Consider the following 14,656-nt stretch of genomic DNA (forward strand, 5'->3'; position numbering starts at 1 on the left):
ATATGTAATTGACCACAAATAGTCCAACTGAAAGTCACCTTCAGCTTTACGGGAGCCAAAACTCCACCCGGTACGTACTGTTGTTCTTTGGGCATATTACGTAGCTACTAGCTAACAAATGTTAATGCCAGAATTTTCACTAATTTCAACACTGGAGGGTGCAAAAGGTCAACATAATTCAGTGTAAATACAACATTGGTACAATTACCACTACAGCCCCCTAATTTGAGTGTAGTGAAGCTCTTTATCCACTAATCCAGTCAGAATTTCCCTAAACAGCAATATATGTCATCTAATGTGGGTCATAAGAGTTAAATAAATAGGTCTATTTTAGTGTGTACTACTACAACATGTTTAATTTGGATTAGAGTACATAAAAATGAAATGAGGCCTTATATTTTTAATGCTGTTTAAAAAAATAAAATAAAATTATCATCAGACGTTAGATTTTGCACGTCAACATTTACCCTTACCCGTTCAGTACATTTTTACTAAATGTTTTAATCAGAGATGCAAGTACACTAGACCCCCACCCCACGGTCGTAGATATAAATTACAATACTCGGTAAGATCCATATTGCGCATTTTATTGCCATTGAAATAAAACGCGGATGTGGTAGAAATAAAAATGTAGAAATTTTCTTAATCAGTGTCAAAAACAAATTTATGGACACATAAAGCCATAAGATTATAATATACTCAATGGCCACGGCAAAGCGAAATTAAACAGTCTAGCAGTGCTCTCTTCTGTGTGCCACAGGAATTACAAGACATTGTAAAATACAGTGCTCATATTTGGGGATGTATACAGTAGACAGTATTTTCAATTTCAATTATGATACATTTTGACTGTGGGTTAATCTATCAAAATGTAACCGCCGGGATTATTTTTGAAATGCCATTTTTGAAAAAAAGTTTGGCAACAACTTTCATTACATTAAATCTTCAATAATTGAGAATGATTTGAATTTTGCTGGGTGTTGAATGTTGGAATGTGTCACGTCATCGCAAGTTTATCCAGATAAGATGCAGTCTGTATATTTGGCACAATTTTAAATTTGATACTGATGTCCAATTAGACATGTAAAGTACTTTTAATACTCGCTGCTGCTGAATAAAGACAGTTTACATCGTCTTTGTTTTATTTTTTTTCTTGCGTTATATAAGTAACATTTTCTTCCAATATAGATTAGCATGCATCTTAGTTTAGTCTTTGTTCACCAACATGCAAAAGATATAATACACAATATCACAGACATGGCGTTTAAAATGTTTATTAAAAAAATAGAAAAACTTAAGACTTGAAAAAATGGATACATCTATAGGTCAGTCACTTACACACCCTTAATTACACAGCTATAAGATGGGGATTGGTTTGGTGTATAAAGATGTAGTCACACACTGATTATCTTGGAATAGCTGAACGAAAAGCTGCACTGAAAACAAAAATGTTTTCAGTACCAGGCTGATTGCATCAGTTTGGTACTCAGGATGCTGAAACAACTTGGCTAAACTTTGTTTAGTTTAGTTAAACGCTCCACCAAACTCCTACAACGTTGAACAAGTCACATCCCATACCATAGCTAACCTGCATACATATGGATTCCTTATATGTATGCAGGTTTGGACATTACACAAATAGATGAGACATAAAAAGTTAATGGGCCTTATACAATTTTTGATGCAGAGTTAATGTGTAGTTAATCTAGCAGTACATTAAACAAAAGTGTTTGCTATGTATGGGGGAATTTGGTCTTCCAAGAAGGCAGTGGACAATTTGCTTTTACAGAATTAAAGCAGGTAAAGGCAGAACAAAAGCACTTCGCTGTTCAGAAGTAGCACCAAATAGTTTTGAAAAGACAAAAGGGAAACAAATGGTTAAAAAAAAAAAAATCCACAGCATCCCCTTCATGGGAAGTGATCAAATTAAAATGATAACTACAAGTGGGAGGGACTATTTGGACAAACTGTTGGCAAAATTCCAAGTGATCGCAATGGGATGTAGATTAAACATTAAATGTGATGAATTTTTTTTTTGGCACATTTCATGTCGCTATACCAGCTCCCCCTTGAGTTGGAAGGCGAAACATTCAATCAAGGCCCTTAAAAATCCAGATATTGCACAGGTCAATGAGGACTTGAGGGGAAGAGAGAGGAAAAAAAAAAAAAAAGTGGGGGCGTGGGAACAAAACACTAAAAAGAAAAACTAAAACGTGAAATAAATTAAATAAAAGCAACCTTCTATTGCACATGAATGCAACAAAATTAAAGTGACAATGTGGACAACAAAAAAATCCCTCCGTGACCGAACACGAGCAGACATAAGTTCCAACACACAAACACCACTCAGTACATTCAAACAAGTCATCACAGTTTAAGCACTTGAGAAGGTCTGGTTTTGTGCCATCACACCGAAAACATTGAGTCAGCGTTGTGCTGCATAGCTAGAAAGGTAGTGTCACTTCAGTCCAAAGGACTGGAGTCCAAGCTGTAAGAGCATTGCAAAAGGAATGATGCGTTCAAGAGTATGACATTAGTCAGACGGGGGGGGACATCTAAAAGACCCAGTAGACGTTAAAACTGAGAGGAACCAAGGGTAAGGCTTGATGAACCCATTCACTACTAGTCTATGGCACATGACTTTGCTTTCTGAGAGGTTTAATGGAAGTGACACTGGTGAGGACTAAGTCTGGCTTGTCAACTCAACTCTGGTGCTGGTGTGCTTCCAATGTGGAGGGAGTGTTTCGAAAAGGCCAAACCTTTGAGGCTCTACAAGTACAGTTAAGACTTAAGACCACCGTCCTTCACCTGCCACAGTCAAGTAATTGCTCCGTGCTGGCAGAACAGAAGTACAAACTCGATACTGGTCACTTGAAACGATTGGAGGCAATCTGAATTGACTTCCAGGGTAAGTTCCAAAATGCAACAGACAGTTTGTGATGACCAAAGGAAGGTCTTTAAAAGCAGTCGATCATATCAGTGCTTCAATGCTTCATCTGCTCTGATTCAGAGCTGGGAGATTGTCCCTTCTCCTGCGGCGCCAGGTGTTGCAGTTATACTGCTGCTGGTTCCTCAAACCTGGTTCCGTGTTGTGGCCCTGAGGAACGAACCGCCGCTGGGGACTGAAACTACCTTGGGAGAGGCTTTGACCGCGGAGGCTACTGCTTTGGTTGTGCTTGAAGCCGAATTTGGGAGGCTCAAATGAGCCCTGGGACTCTGGCCGAACGGCAAACGTGTGCTGGTGCTGCCCTCCCATCCGGGGTTGGTGGAGTTGGTGGAGGGGGCTGGGCAAAGGGCTTGTGGAGTTGGAGTGCTGGGAGACTGCAGTCTGTGCCATATGCCGGTGCACCATGCTGATGGATGGTAGATTCTCTTGGTAGAACTGGCAATCAGAAAGAGTTTGAGAGGAAATGGATATGAGATTTTTTGCTTACACTTAACGAATAAAGTACATATACTAGTCTAAGTTGCATTTGTGGAATAGGAGTTAAAGTGTAAGTCAACCTTAAACATTTCTTGACAATATGTTATATGTGACATTACAAGTCTAAACATGACATTTTGATTAATATTACATTTGTGGAATATGAGTTATGAAGCAAAATCCAGCCATTTTTAATCCATCTCAGGGGGCGGCCATTTTGCCATTTAATTGAAGATAACATCAATGTTGCTCAGGCAACGACCAATCACAGCTGACGTGTTTTCTGAAGCTGAGCTGTGATTGGTTGTTACCTGAGACCTGAGCAACATCGATGTCATCTTCAGTCGACAGCAAGTGGTCAAATGGCCGCCCCCCCTGAGATGGATAAAAACTGCTGAATTTTGCTGCTTAACTCATACAGAATTCTACTAACATAATATCAACCAGAATATGAATATTTAGACTAGTGGGGATGCATAGAACATATTGTCCGTGAAAAAAAAAAGAAGGGGGTTGACTTTCTCTCTAAAGTGCAAGATCAAGCTGTTTTTAGCCATCACAGCGAGCGGCCATTTTGCCAATTGCTGTCGACTGAAAATGAAATCATAGTTGGGACTCAGTTTCAGAAAACAGATGAGCTGTGATTGGCTGTTACCTGAGCAACTATGATGTCATTTTCAGTCGACAGCAAGTGGCAAAATGGCTGCCCCCTAGGATGGATTTTGCTGCTTTATTCATATTCCACAATATCAATCCGAATGCCGTGTTAAGACTAGTTGTTACATATTGTAAAGAACATTTTTGGGTTGATTTTAATCAAAGTTTGAGAATTTTTACAACACGATCTCGGTCTGGTGAAACCAACCTGCGGTGTGGTGTGGATAAAGCCCGCTGGATGTGCAGCCATTTGCATCAAAAAATGAACTGAGGCCAGGTTGAGGGACTGGGGATGGACTCCATTAGTGCTTAGAGGAGGATCTGACTCCTGAATGAAACACAGAAATGGTGACTTTCAAGAGTGGTGAGAGTTTAAAAAAGAAAAGAAGAAAAAAAAAGAAAAAAATGGGTAACAACTACTGGACATACTGTAATTGTGCTCTGACCACATTCTGACATTTTCTTAACTCCTGTGATATAGTCAATGTTTTAAGACAAATCCTACTTTGGCCTTACAATGTCACTCCCGGAAGATGAGGAGGAGGAGCTTGAGCTGGGGGAGGAGGATGACGAATGGTGCTGGGGACTGTTGAGGAAGACCGGAGAGGACGAGGAGGAGTCAGCGCTGAGCGGAGAGGCTGTGTCCCGCTGATCTTCCACCGAAACCAGCATCAGTCTGGCAAGGTCCTGCTCACAAGTGTCGACATCTGGAAGCCAACAAAACAGCAGTACGAGGATTATTTTTTTTCCGGTGAGAATAACTTTTTAAGGGCGAGCATCACTGTGACCATACAACTCAGAACAGAAGCCAAATACAAATCTTTGCATTGCTCAAAACTTATTTCTTCCTTACAAGACAGTAATGAATTCTTTGACATTAACAACACACCGTGATTCTCCTGGTTGGCGTACTGCTTAGCTCCCCACGTCTTAATAGTCCAGTCCCGGTAGGCCAGAACCTCCGGGCAAACTTTGATAATACGACCCAAAGTACTGCAAAACAAAAACGGTGGTAGTATTGATCTTTAGGAAAACAGACTCTTTGACTTTGTTCTATGTATTGACACACACACATAGGCGGATTACTGATTTGAAGTTTATGGTGGTTTTAAAAAGTCACGGTTTCAATAACGCTAAGAATGTCCATCACTGGTAATGAGATTTTATTTTGTTTTTTTTGAGGCAGCTGGTTTTATTGGCTGCTTGACAGATCAGTTGACGAGTTGCCTTCCTTAATAATAAGAAGCCACTCGCTCAATGGAAAACAAGTTTTTCCGCCCCCAACCCAAATATTTGTTTCTTTACATACACACACGAAAAAAATATATGACATTTTAGAGCTGCAATTGTAGTTCTGTGGTATTATTGCTTACAGTTATCACACAGTCAGAAATAGGAACACACAAACAAAGGGATGCCTACCTTTCATACTCTTTGTTGGGATATGCCCGAGCAAGAGGAGACACACCATGACTCAGTACCATGTAAGCAAAGTCAAACACTTGCTTGACTTGTAAGACTCCATATGAGCTTCGGCCTACGTCATTGCCTATTGACAGTAAATAATGACATTAACTTTTGACAAAGCTAAAGTAGCCTCATATTATACAAGAACAACATGTTACCGAAGTAAAGTACAAAAGATAAGAAGAGAAGAAAGAAAAAAAGTTCTGACCTGGTTGTATTGGATCCTCTATGCAGAGCATAGATGGCCTGTTCCCATTCCCCATAGCTTTGAGCATTTCCTCTTTGGATAGGTAGGCGCCGCCATTCACCCGGATGCCCATCTTCATATAGTTGAAGTCGCGGCCGTACAGCTCGAAGAATTCAATCAGCAGAATGCCCAGGTTGATGTTAGCGCGCCGCGTGTCAATGCGAGGGTGCAGCTGATCAACAAAACAGAGACAACTAAATGACGCAACAAAATGCCGTACATCCCATGACAGGCAAATAAAAGAAGAGACCAACATTTTATACCATTAGCTGTTTCCCAGATCATCACAAGGCACATACAAACACTTATTCCCTCCTAATGCAGTGTAATTTTTCTTTGTATTCTACAAAAACGTACTCAAATCACTGTACGCTAAGGTCATAAGTACTCGTAAAAAAAAATTGTTGCGCAAAAACATTTGAGTCATTTGACCCTAATAGAGACGCACATACATGTTTAGGGAGGGCAAATTGGGCTTTGTTGAATAGCCAATCATGTTTGGAGTACCCCTATAAACAGGTGTTTAACTAGTCACTCAAGCTGAGGGAACAGTATAGCAGTATTTACCATAGTCTGATCCTCTGCAAGAATCTGAGACCAACTGAGGCTCCATGAATAAATAGCATTGTCTGGCAGTCTTATACTGCCCCCAAGTGGCCAAGGCAGCCACACCAGAGAAGAGCATAATGATTATGTAATGGACGAGCAATGCAATGTGGGACAAAAAAAATGTTAAATTCTACTCAGTTATGTCATTGTGGGTTTTAAAAGTTCACATTTGTAGAGTGCTATTTTTTTCCTCATTAAAAACATTGTCCTGTCCTGACTCTTGCCCCATTCTATGCTCTCCAGTCCTTTTTGCTATTTATGTATATTCCTCACAAGGTGTATATCCCTTTTCTTCAGAGATAAGAATGTTTATCAGTCTTCATCATCTCTCCCACCACAAACCTTGTTCTGCCCAGCTGCATTTCCAATAAATATCACAATAAAAACAACCACAGGGTGAACATTTCAAATACCCCATTTGCACGGAAAACCCGTTCTAGCATAAATGCAATGCGCCACCATTCTGCATGACCATGCAGCTGAACAGGGGGAGAAAAAGCCAAATGACAATTTAAATAAATGAAGGCAACTTGTTATATAAAGCAAACATATCTGTTGCTTCCAGCACACCTGCACCTTAAACAGGGCAAAAACGCGATGAGTAACAACTAGCAGACGTCAAGCTCTAAACACCGTTGAGGAGCAGAAAAGTCAACAAGTTGACTAGACTATACAACTCCTAGAAGTGGGCTACAGACCAAGTGTTCCCTAACTTAAAATTTGAGGGCCATGCACTGTAAATAGATATGAATGCAATACTGCATTTATATTTCCTCTCAGTATTAGCAGGCATTCTCAGTCGACAGCAAGTGGATGTACAAGACAAAATGGCTTCCCCTGAGATGCATAAAAACAGGTGGATTATTATTATTTTGCTTAATTCATAATTACGCAACCACAAAAAATAATCAGAATACCATGTTTAGACTAATGGGGCATTAAAGAAATGTTTTCACTTCCTTCCTTTAAAGACCATGCGCAAAGACTGACAACAATGAGCCATAGTACTGAATGGATGAATGTAGCGAAAACAAAGACGTGGGCTTTTTGGCATGATTTAGATTCTCATTTAGTAAGATTCAGAATCTATTTTAAATGTCCCAAAATCGATTTGATTTAGATTATATTATACCGTCTTCCCTTTGTTTGTGTATGCCTTTATTGGGAGCGCTGTTCATGTTGTACCCGGTTTGGCCACTTAGGGGCAGTGTGGTTCCACGCGGTCTGATACACTGTTAAGTTGTAGCCACATTAGAGAGCAGAAGGAAAAAGTTACGATCAAGTTATTCCAATAAAAGTTTTTCTATTTTGGAGCGTGGAGCCATTCTTTTGAGTGATAAAAGTGCTGCGAGTAGCGCACTAGTTAGCATTAGCGAGTCAGACTGGAGTAGATCATTACGATTCCTTGAACATCTATAAATTGAAGCAAAAATCATTGTCTATCAAATCATTTTGAATCAAAAATCGATTGTGAATCAAATCACACACCCCAAAATTGGAATCGAATCGTAAGACATTCAAAGATTCCCACCCCTAAGAGATAGGCTACTGGGCGCCTCCATTCCATCAGTGGCTATAAGGTGTAATTGTGATTTACTTCATAATAATTATTTTGCCCCATTTCTACCAATACAGCATGCAGTTATCTAAATAACTATATGCCTGCACAGAAGGGTTAGAGTTAGAAAGTTACTCACACTAAATTTAGAGATTCCACTAAGGTGAAGAGAATTGTTAACGACAAAAAGTATAAGCTGACAAGTCTAAGAGGAAAAGCAAGCCCTTCACTGGGTTCCACCTGTTTTTCGATCCGCATCACTTGGGACAATTTGAAATGTGAAAGGAAGCCAGAGAAAATCAATGCAAGTGCAGAGAGTATCCAAATTTCCCAACGATGTTTCAAATACCCTAGTGCATTTTTTAAATTATTATTAATTCATAATTTCAATGCTCATAAGGTATGATAGTGCACCTGCAGGAAACTGATAGCCATCAGTATGAGACTGTAAGAGCTGATGCCTCCAGTAAAGACTTCATTTAGATCCCTCTGGAGTAGGAACTGCTTCAGTACGAAGATCAGGGGCGGGAGAACAGTGTATTTCTGCAAGACCAACACAGTTCATTAAAAAAAAACACAATTTGACAAATTGGAGTGGACACTGCTCGAGGGTGTGAAATCTTACTTTTAGGTAGCTCTTAATAAAGTGTGCTGCTTTGACAGCAGTCTCCACATTAAAGCTAATATCAATTTTAACCTCTGTTTGATGGTCCGTGAGCTTGATGATGGGCACCTGTAGGGACAAAAAGACAGCTGGAATCCGTGTACAAACATTCACAGCAATGAACCAAATGCAAACAAAATGCCACAGAGATCAGAGTGACTCACTGAAGCTTTGTCGAGAACTTTAATGGGATATGGGCCCGATATGTTGTGTCTCTTCAGTGCTTGCTCTAGTTCCTGCAGTGGGGGGTGGTCCCACTTTCCAAACACCACCAGGTCAATATCACTGACAACCCAAGAAAAACGAATAGGAGCTCATTTAACGAAGTCACACCGCCTAGACAAAATCCTTCACTTACGACTCTATAGTTTTGTGTTCAGCCTGAATTTGTTGTTTGTCTTTTTTAAACAACCAAACAAAATATACCCCGACTATGATTGAACATATTTTATATTCCACAGCATATTCTTAAAATAGTAACCGATTGGATGGCTTGTATTTGCTAAGATTAAGCCAAAAACAATTGGTTAAAAAAAAAAATCAATATAAACAATGTCTTGCCAAACAGCAAGTTTTCTCTTTCAATCAACAATAACACAAAAATTGTTTCCTTACTTCCAAAATGCTAACATCATAGATGTAAAAAAATTGTACAAAAGTGAAAGCTACCTGGTTGGAAGATAGAGACCAGTGCTGAAGCTGCCAAATATCTCCACCTAGAGAACACGTTAAAGCCATCTTAATTTGACTTTTACATAAAACAACCAGACAATGTTAATTGAAAAAAAAAAAGTGTGTGTGTGTGTGGGGGGGGGATGCATTCCAAATATATCAATCTACACAGCCTATCCAGCAACCAACACACTGATAACAGCAAGCTAAAGAGACAGAAGATATTTCTATCAGCACTGACCGTGTAGGTTGCCTGAGCAGTGGCAAGAAGCCAACTAAACACAACCGGGCTTTGCACCTATTGGGTACTGCAAACCATGTTGATGAGCATAAAAATCATTGGAGTTGCACTGAAATTGGTATTTAACTTGAAAGTAGGAGATTGACCAGGTTGATAATGGTATGAAAAGACTGAAGAGGTGCACACTGCTCAAACTTTGTTAAGCAAATACACTATTAACTCATTTACTGCCATTGACGGCTATAGACGTCAAAATTTCATTTGAACTATTTATTAGTTTCACATTTTTTTCCACTTTTGTTAACAAGAGTATGAAAACCTACAATATTTTTTACTGTCCATTTAGAACAGATATAAAATTAGTGATTAATCGTGAGTTAACTAGTGAAGTCATGTGATTAATTACAATTAAAAATTGTAATCGCCTGATGCCCGTAATACAAAAAAAGAAGAAAACATTGTTAAAAATTAGGCAATCAGACGATTAATTTTTTTAAATTGTAATTAATCGCATGACTTCAATAGTTAACTCAAGATTAATCACTAATTTTATATATGTTCTAAATGTACAACTAAAAAATTATAGGTTTTCATACTCTTGTCAAAAGTGGAAAAAAAATGAGAAACTAATAGAAATAGTTAAAAAGAATTTTTGACGTCTATAGCCGTCAATGGCAGTGAATGAGTTAAAAACAGTATGAGACTGAATTATATCTTAAATTGTTGCCAGGCTCATTTCTGTTGACGAATATTTTTTAATAGCGTCCCTGCCTATTCTGAAAGCACAGTTACTTTAAATGCTACACTATCTAGTCAAATCAAAATTAAATAGCTAAAATAGAATACACATTTGTAATCGCCATGATATGGAAGTCAAGTATCATTCAAGTGTAATTTAAAAACAAAAATTTTTTTGGGGGGAAAACTTTTTCATAGAGTTATACATCATGGTGGGAAAAACAGTTAATCATCTTTCACTGCAAACTTAGCAGTTCAAATGCGTCCCTAAAATTTGCATTTTTGTGCCCAAGTAACGTCTTCCAACACTCACCTGAGCCGTGGGCCACAGTTCCTTTATGACGCTCTCGATCCTGTTCACAACATCTCTTCTCATGGCCTCCTCCTCTGGTCGTGGTGACATGAAGTTGAAGAAATCAACTATCTCTTCATGTAGACTGTATGGTAGCAAAGAAACAGATTTATTATTCAGGACATTTAAATAATTAAACATTGCTTGAATTTGTTCAAAACAACAACAAAAATACGGTAATAGTATAGAACTTATGCCAGAAAAGGGATATTGAATGGTGTTTGCAGACTAGATGTGAAAAGTTGGAAATGGATTTAAATACGAAAAAAAAAAGCAATAAAATTAAGCTTGGCTGGCCTGCAAATAAACAGACGTCTAAAATCAACACATCGCCAAACAGAGATGACGTGCGAGCGTAAGTGATGTGATGTGATTGTGGGAATATGTGTACACTAAATAAATAAATAGTAGGCGCGTGCGACTGCCGTCCCTAGTTCCGGCGTGCCATCGGCTCACCCACGCCAAAACCATCCATTACTCGATCATTCGATGGAATAATAGCCACAATAACTGAGTTTTGAGTGACAGTCTTAGTGATTAGGCAAATAGTTTAGGATTTTTAGGGTGTTCCTGTATCACTCTAGAAGAGAGCCATCCCTGAACTGACATTCAGAACCTAAACAAGAACATTTTGTAGTAAGCTGACAATCTCAGCTGTGTTCATATCAAGGTCATCAATATCATAAATTCACAAATTACAGTAGTCAGTAGTCTTGTGTTCATGTTTACAAATGTTGTTCAATGTATATTTATTTAGTAATTTTGTGGATTGTAAATGCTTTTAGGTGTCATTTTGAGTTGCCTTGTGTATGAAATGTGCTATATAAAAAGCTGCATCGCCTTGAAAAAGCAGGAAGTGAAGTCATTTTTAAGGCCCGACCGATTAATCGGCCTCCGATTATTGGCTTTCAAACATAGGCCAAAATTGTCCCCTTAAAACATTATCAAAGACAGCCAAAGTTTCCGAGGCTGTGAAAGTACCCTGAATACACCATTTTGCTTGCATAGCATTAGGAACTAGCACGTGTGTACCGCATCTTATGATGGTTATTCTGTTGTCCCCAAGCGTCTTTTAAGCTGTTTAATGACATCCCAGTTATAGCCAACTGCAAAACTAAATGCACAACGATGAGAATTACATCCACTGTATATTTAAATACAAAACATGCTTTGTTTTTAAAACATCACTAGCATAGTGCTAATGCTAAAAGTGAATATCCCATTCAAATGCTAACAGGAAGTTAGTTGTTTTTCCTTCAAATAATGAATATTCACACACAAATGCTGTGGTAACACAATTTTATGCATTATATAAAATCGGCAGATTAATCTGTATTTTTTCCGCCAAAAAAATCGCTATCAGCCTCAAAAAAATGCAAATCGGTCGGCCCCTAGTAATTTTCACCTCTGAAAACTGAAACTCAAATGTCTTTATTTACCATTCTTTATGAAGAAAAATATTTTAGTTAAAAAAAACTAGTTCTGTGCCATTTTGTGCATCTACAAAATATCCATATATAATGTATTTTTTAACAACCCCACAACACAAGTAAACACTGAACCTCCCAACTTTTTATTTCCTTTATAAATTGTGTGACGTTGACTACATACAAAACTATTTGGTATGCACAAATGGTCCAAGGCCATAGTTTGGATTTCACAGTACCCTAATAAATATGAAATCAATACATTTGTCAGCTATAATTAAATGAGAACAGGTAGTGTAAGCCATTCAAGTTTAACTATTCTTTGATTTAAATGTAAGGCACGTGAAGCACCTAAAAACAAATCAAAACTGAATAGTTGAAGTCACTAAATGAATCCAGACGGCTGTACTTGTACGAGGGACCTTGTGACTGCTGTGACCTGCTACTACGTACCCATTGACCCCAGGACTGTAACGTCTCGTCTTCCAGATGCTGCAGGAAGAGTCTGCGTGCTGTCGGCCGCAGCCGTGGGCCAGCAGCGGGTTGACGCCGTGGAACGAGTTGGCTCGGTTCAGATACCTTCTGCGGGCCGTCGTCTGATGATAATGGCGCTGCTTGTTCCCGTGTTGGTTCTTCATCCTGGCGGGGGTGTGGCCGCCAGATTGTTGCGTGCTGCGACAATGTTGGGGAGCAGCGTGGAGAGGCAGAAGAGGAGGAGGAGGAGGAGGAGGAGGAGGCGGCGTGGGGTGTTGCCGCCTCCCGTCGTTCTCGTCCTGCTCGCGTTCGCCGTAGTGTAAAAACCTGCTAGCCTCTTCGGCGATGTTTAAATTGTCTATTTGGAGAGACGAGCCGGAGGGAGACGAGCTCTCGGCCTCCGAGTCTAGAGAGGAGGAAGACGGTGACAAGGAGCCCTTCCTCCGGGCGCTCCCCCTCTCCACACCGCCGTCTCGCTTCGATAGTTTCCGGATTACAGCACCGAGCGGCGGCGGCGGCGGAGCCGGAGTAATACTTTTACCGTATTCGCCGTTGGAGTCCGTGGAGATTGCGTTTAACGGTACATTTTTGCGTTGGTACTGAATGTGGTTGTCGGTGCCGGCATTTTTGGCGAATCCCTGAGACGTTTCCCAAATGTGCATCCATAACGAATTGGCAGGTCCCTTCTGCTCCGGCTGGATCCAAGCGGTCCTGGGATCCATTGGACTCGAGTTTGACCGACAACCTCTCAACGGGAAAATTGCAAGCAAGTGGGCAAATTGAACACTTTGCACTCAAGCAAACAAATGATTGCCTACCGCTGTGAGTTACTTGTTGTCCTTGAAGCGCTTCATGTCCCGAGACTGGTGTGGTTGTTAAAAATCGGCTTGCCCAACTCCGTTCCCCATGTAACCCAGCAAAAATGGCGCACCCAGCAGCACTCTCCCCCGACTGCGCATGCGTGGGGATTTAAATCTTTGAACACACCTCTCAGCACCGCCAGATGCGTCAAGCTATTGGACATATTACCGGAAGTATGCGCCGTAATCGGAAAAGGTTTGCGCTGACCACACGTTTAAACTTTAGAAATATTTTTAATAAAAAAATTACAACTCAATATTTTGCTGCATGAAATATTTCTGTTATTATCGTTAAAACTAGCTATGTGGTATTGAATTTTAAAAAATCAGTCAGCATAGCAAATGTATGTGCATTTTTTTCAGGATTTCAACATAGCACAAAAATCAATTTTAAGACATTTAATAAATGTTATATACAATACCTTGAATTCCTCCCACATATAAAATATTGTAACATTTTGGATAGCAAATAGCATACTACAAACTTACACAAAAATAATTACAATTCACTTACAATTCACAAAAAGGCAAGCAGAATATGTTCTAATGTATGCATTTATAAATGTAGAACCCTTTATTCAATAACTTGACTTTTGACATTTCTAGATGTACAACTGAACATATCTTTCCATGCATATATATTCTTTTAATAACGAAATGCCAGAGAAGATTGAGCAACACTTTTAAATCAAAATTTGAAATTATTCTATTAGGCAACGCAATCAATTAGTGCATCTAAACTGTATTGAAATTGCACAGCGTTTTTACAATAGGAGTTAAATGAATGATGTAACAGTGGAACTTAAAAACATTCAATCACATCCACTTTTCAAATCTAAACAACCCTACTGGAAAAGTTATACATCTTAATTTGCATTATTCATACTGGACAGAGGGCATTTTCTTTTCCATGCTGCTGTTGGCTGCAAGTAGTAACTTTAAACCAGGTAGAAGCAGGTCTAAGTTGTGGCATGTGGTTTAACATGATTTTGGTGAATTTAATCAAGTTGTAGACATAAAGATTCTGAGCTCCATGATGTGTGGTAGCTGTCGTCTTTTTTTTCACATTTTTAAAATCACCCTCTGGCCGTACGGCACAGATTTAGGGGGGTTCACACAAAGTTGGTTGGTTTGAAGGCAGCCTTCAAGTGCCGACTTCACAGTGGTAATCACCCTGCTCAACTTTACATCATTCGTGGAGGTCTGCGTACAGCGCCTTATAAACTTACTGTGTGTACTTCGATCTTCTGTATGGACTACTGACAG

The 14,656-nt window shown here is 39.4% G+C and overlaps 1 protein-coding gene across 1 annotated transcript; it reads right to left on the reverse strand.

The window, feature by feature from the left end:
- Positions 1-1,258: 1,258 nt before the first annotated feature.
- On the reverse strand, positions 1,259-13,281 carry LOC144057532 (terminal nucleotidyltransferase 4A-like). The gene is made up of 12 exons (XM_077575211.1): positions 12,510-13,281; positions 10,591-10,714; positions 9,296-9,342; positions 8,791-8,911; positions 8,588-8,695; positions 8,377-8,505; positions 5,757-5,967; positions 5,504-5,630; positions 4,971-5,074; positions 4,598-4,788; positions 4,290-4,409; positions 1,259-3,382 (listed from the first exon to the last, which is right to left on the reverse strand). The coding sequence occupies exons 1-12, from the start codon at positions 13,250-13,252 to the stop codon at positions 2,993-2,995; spliced, it is 2,415 nt and encodes an 804-aa protein (XP_077431337.1). The 5' UTR covers positions 13,253-13,281; the 3' UTR covers positions 1,259-2,992.
- Positions 13,282-14,656: the final 1,375 nt, after the last annotated feature.

The sequence above is a fragment of the Vanacampus margaritifer genome, chromosome 9, assembly GCF_051991255.1.
Source record: "Vanacampus margaritifer isolate UIUO_Vmar chromosome 9, RoL_Vmar_1.0, whole genome shotgun sequence".
In the NCBI taxonomy this organism is placed as follows: domain Eukaryota; kingdom Metazoa; phylum Chordata; class Actinopteri; order Syngnathiformes; family Syngnathidae; genus Vanacampus; species Vanacampus margaritifer.

Bases quoted from the DNA above. Each gene is read 5' to 3' on its own strand.
- LOC144057532 (XM_077575211.1), bottom strand. From the start codon at position 13,252: ATGGATCCCAGGACCGCTTGGATCCAGCCGGAGCAGAAGGGACCTGCC. The intron at 10,715-12,509 runs GTACGTAGTAGC...GCTACCATACAG, and splicing joins TACAGTCCTGGGGTCAATGG to TCTACATGAAGAGATAGTTG. The intron at 8,912-9,295 runs GTAGCTTTCACT...TTGGGTTGTCAG, and splicing joins GGTCTCTATCTTCCAACCAG to TGATATTGACCTGGTGGTGT.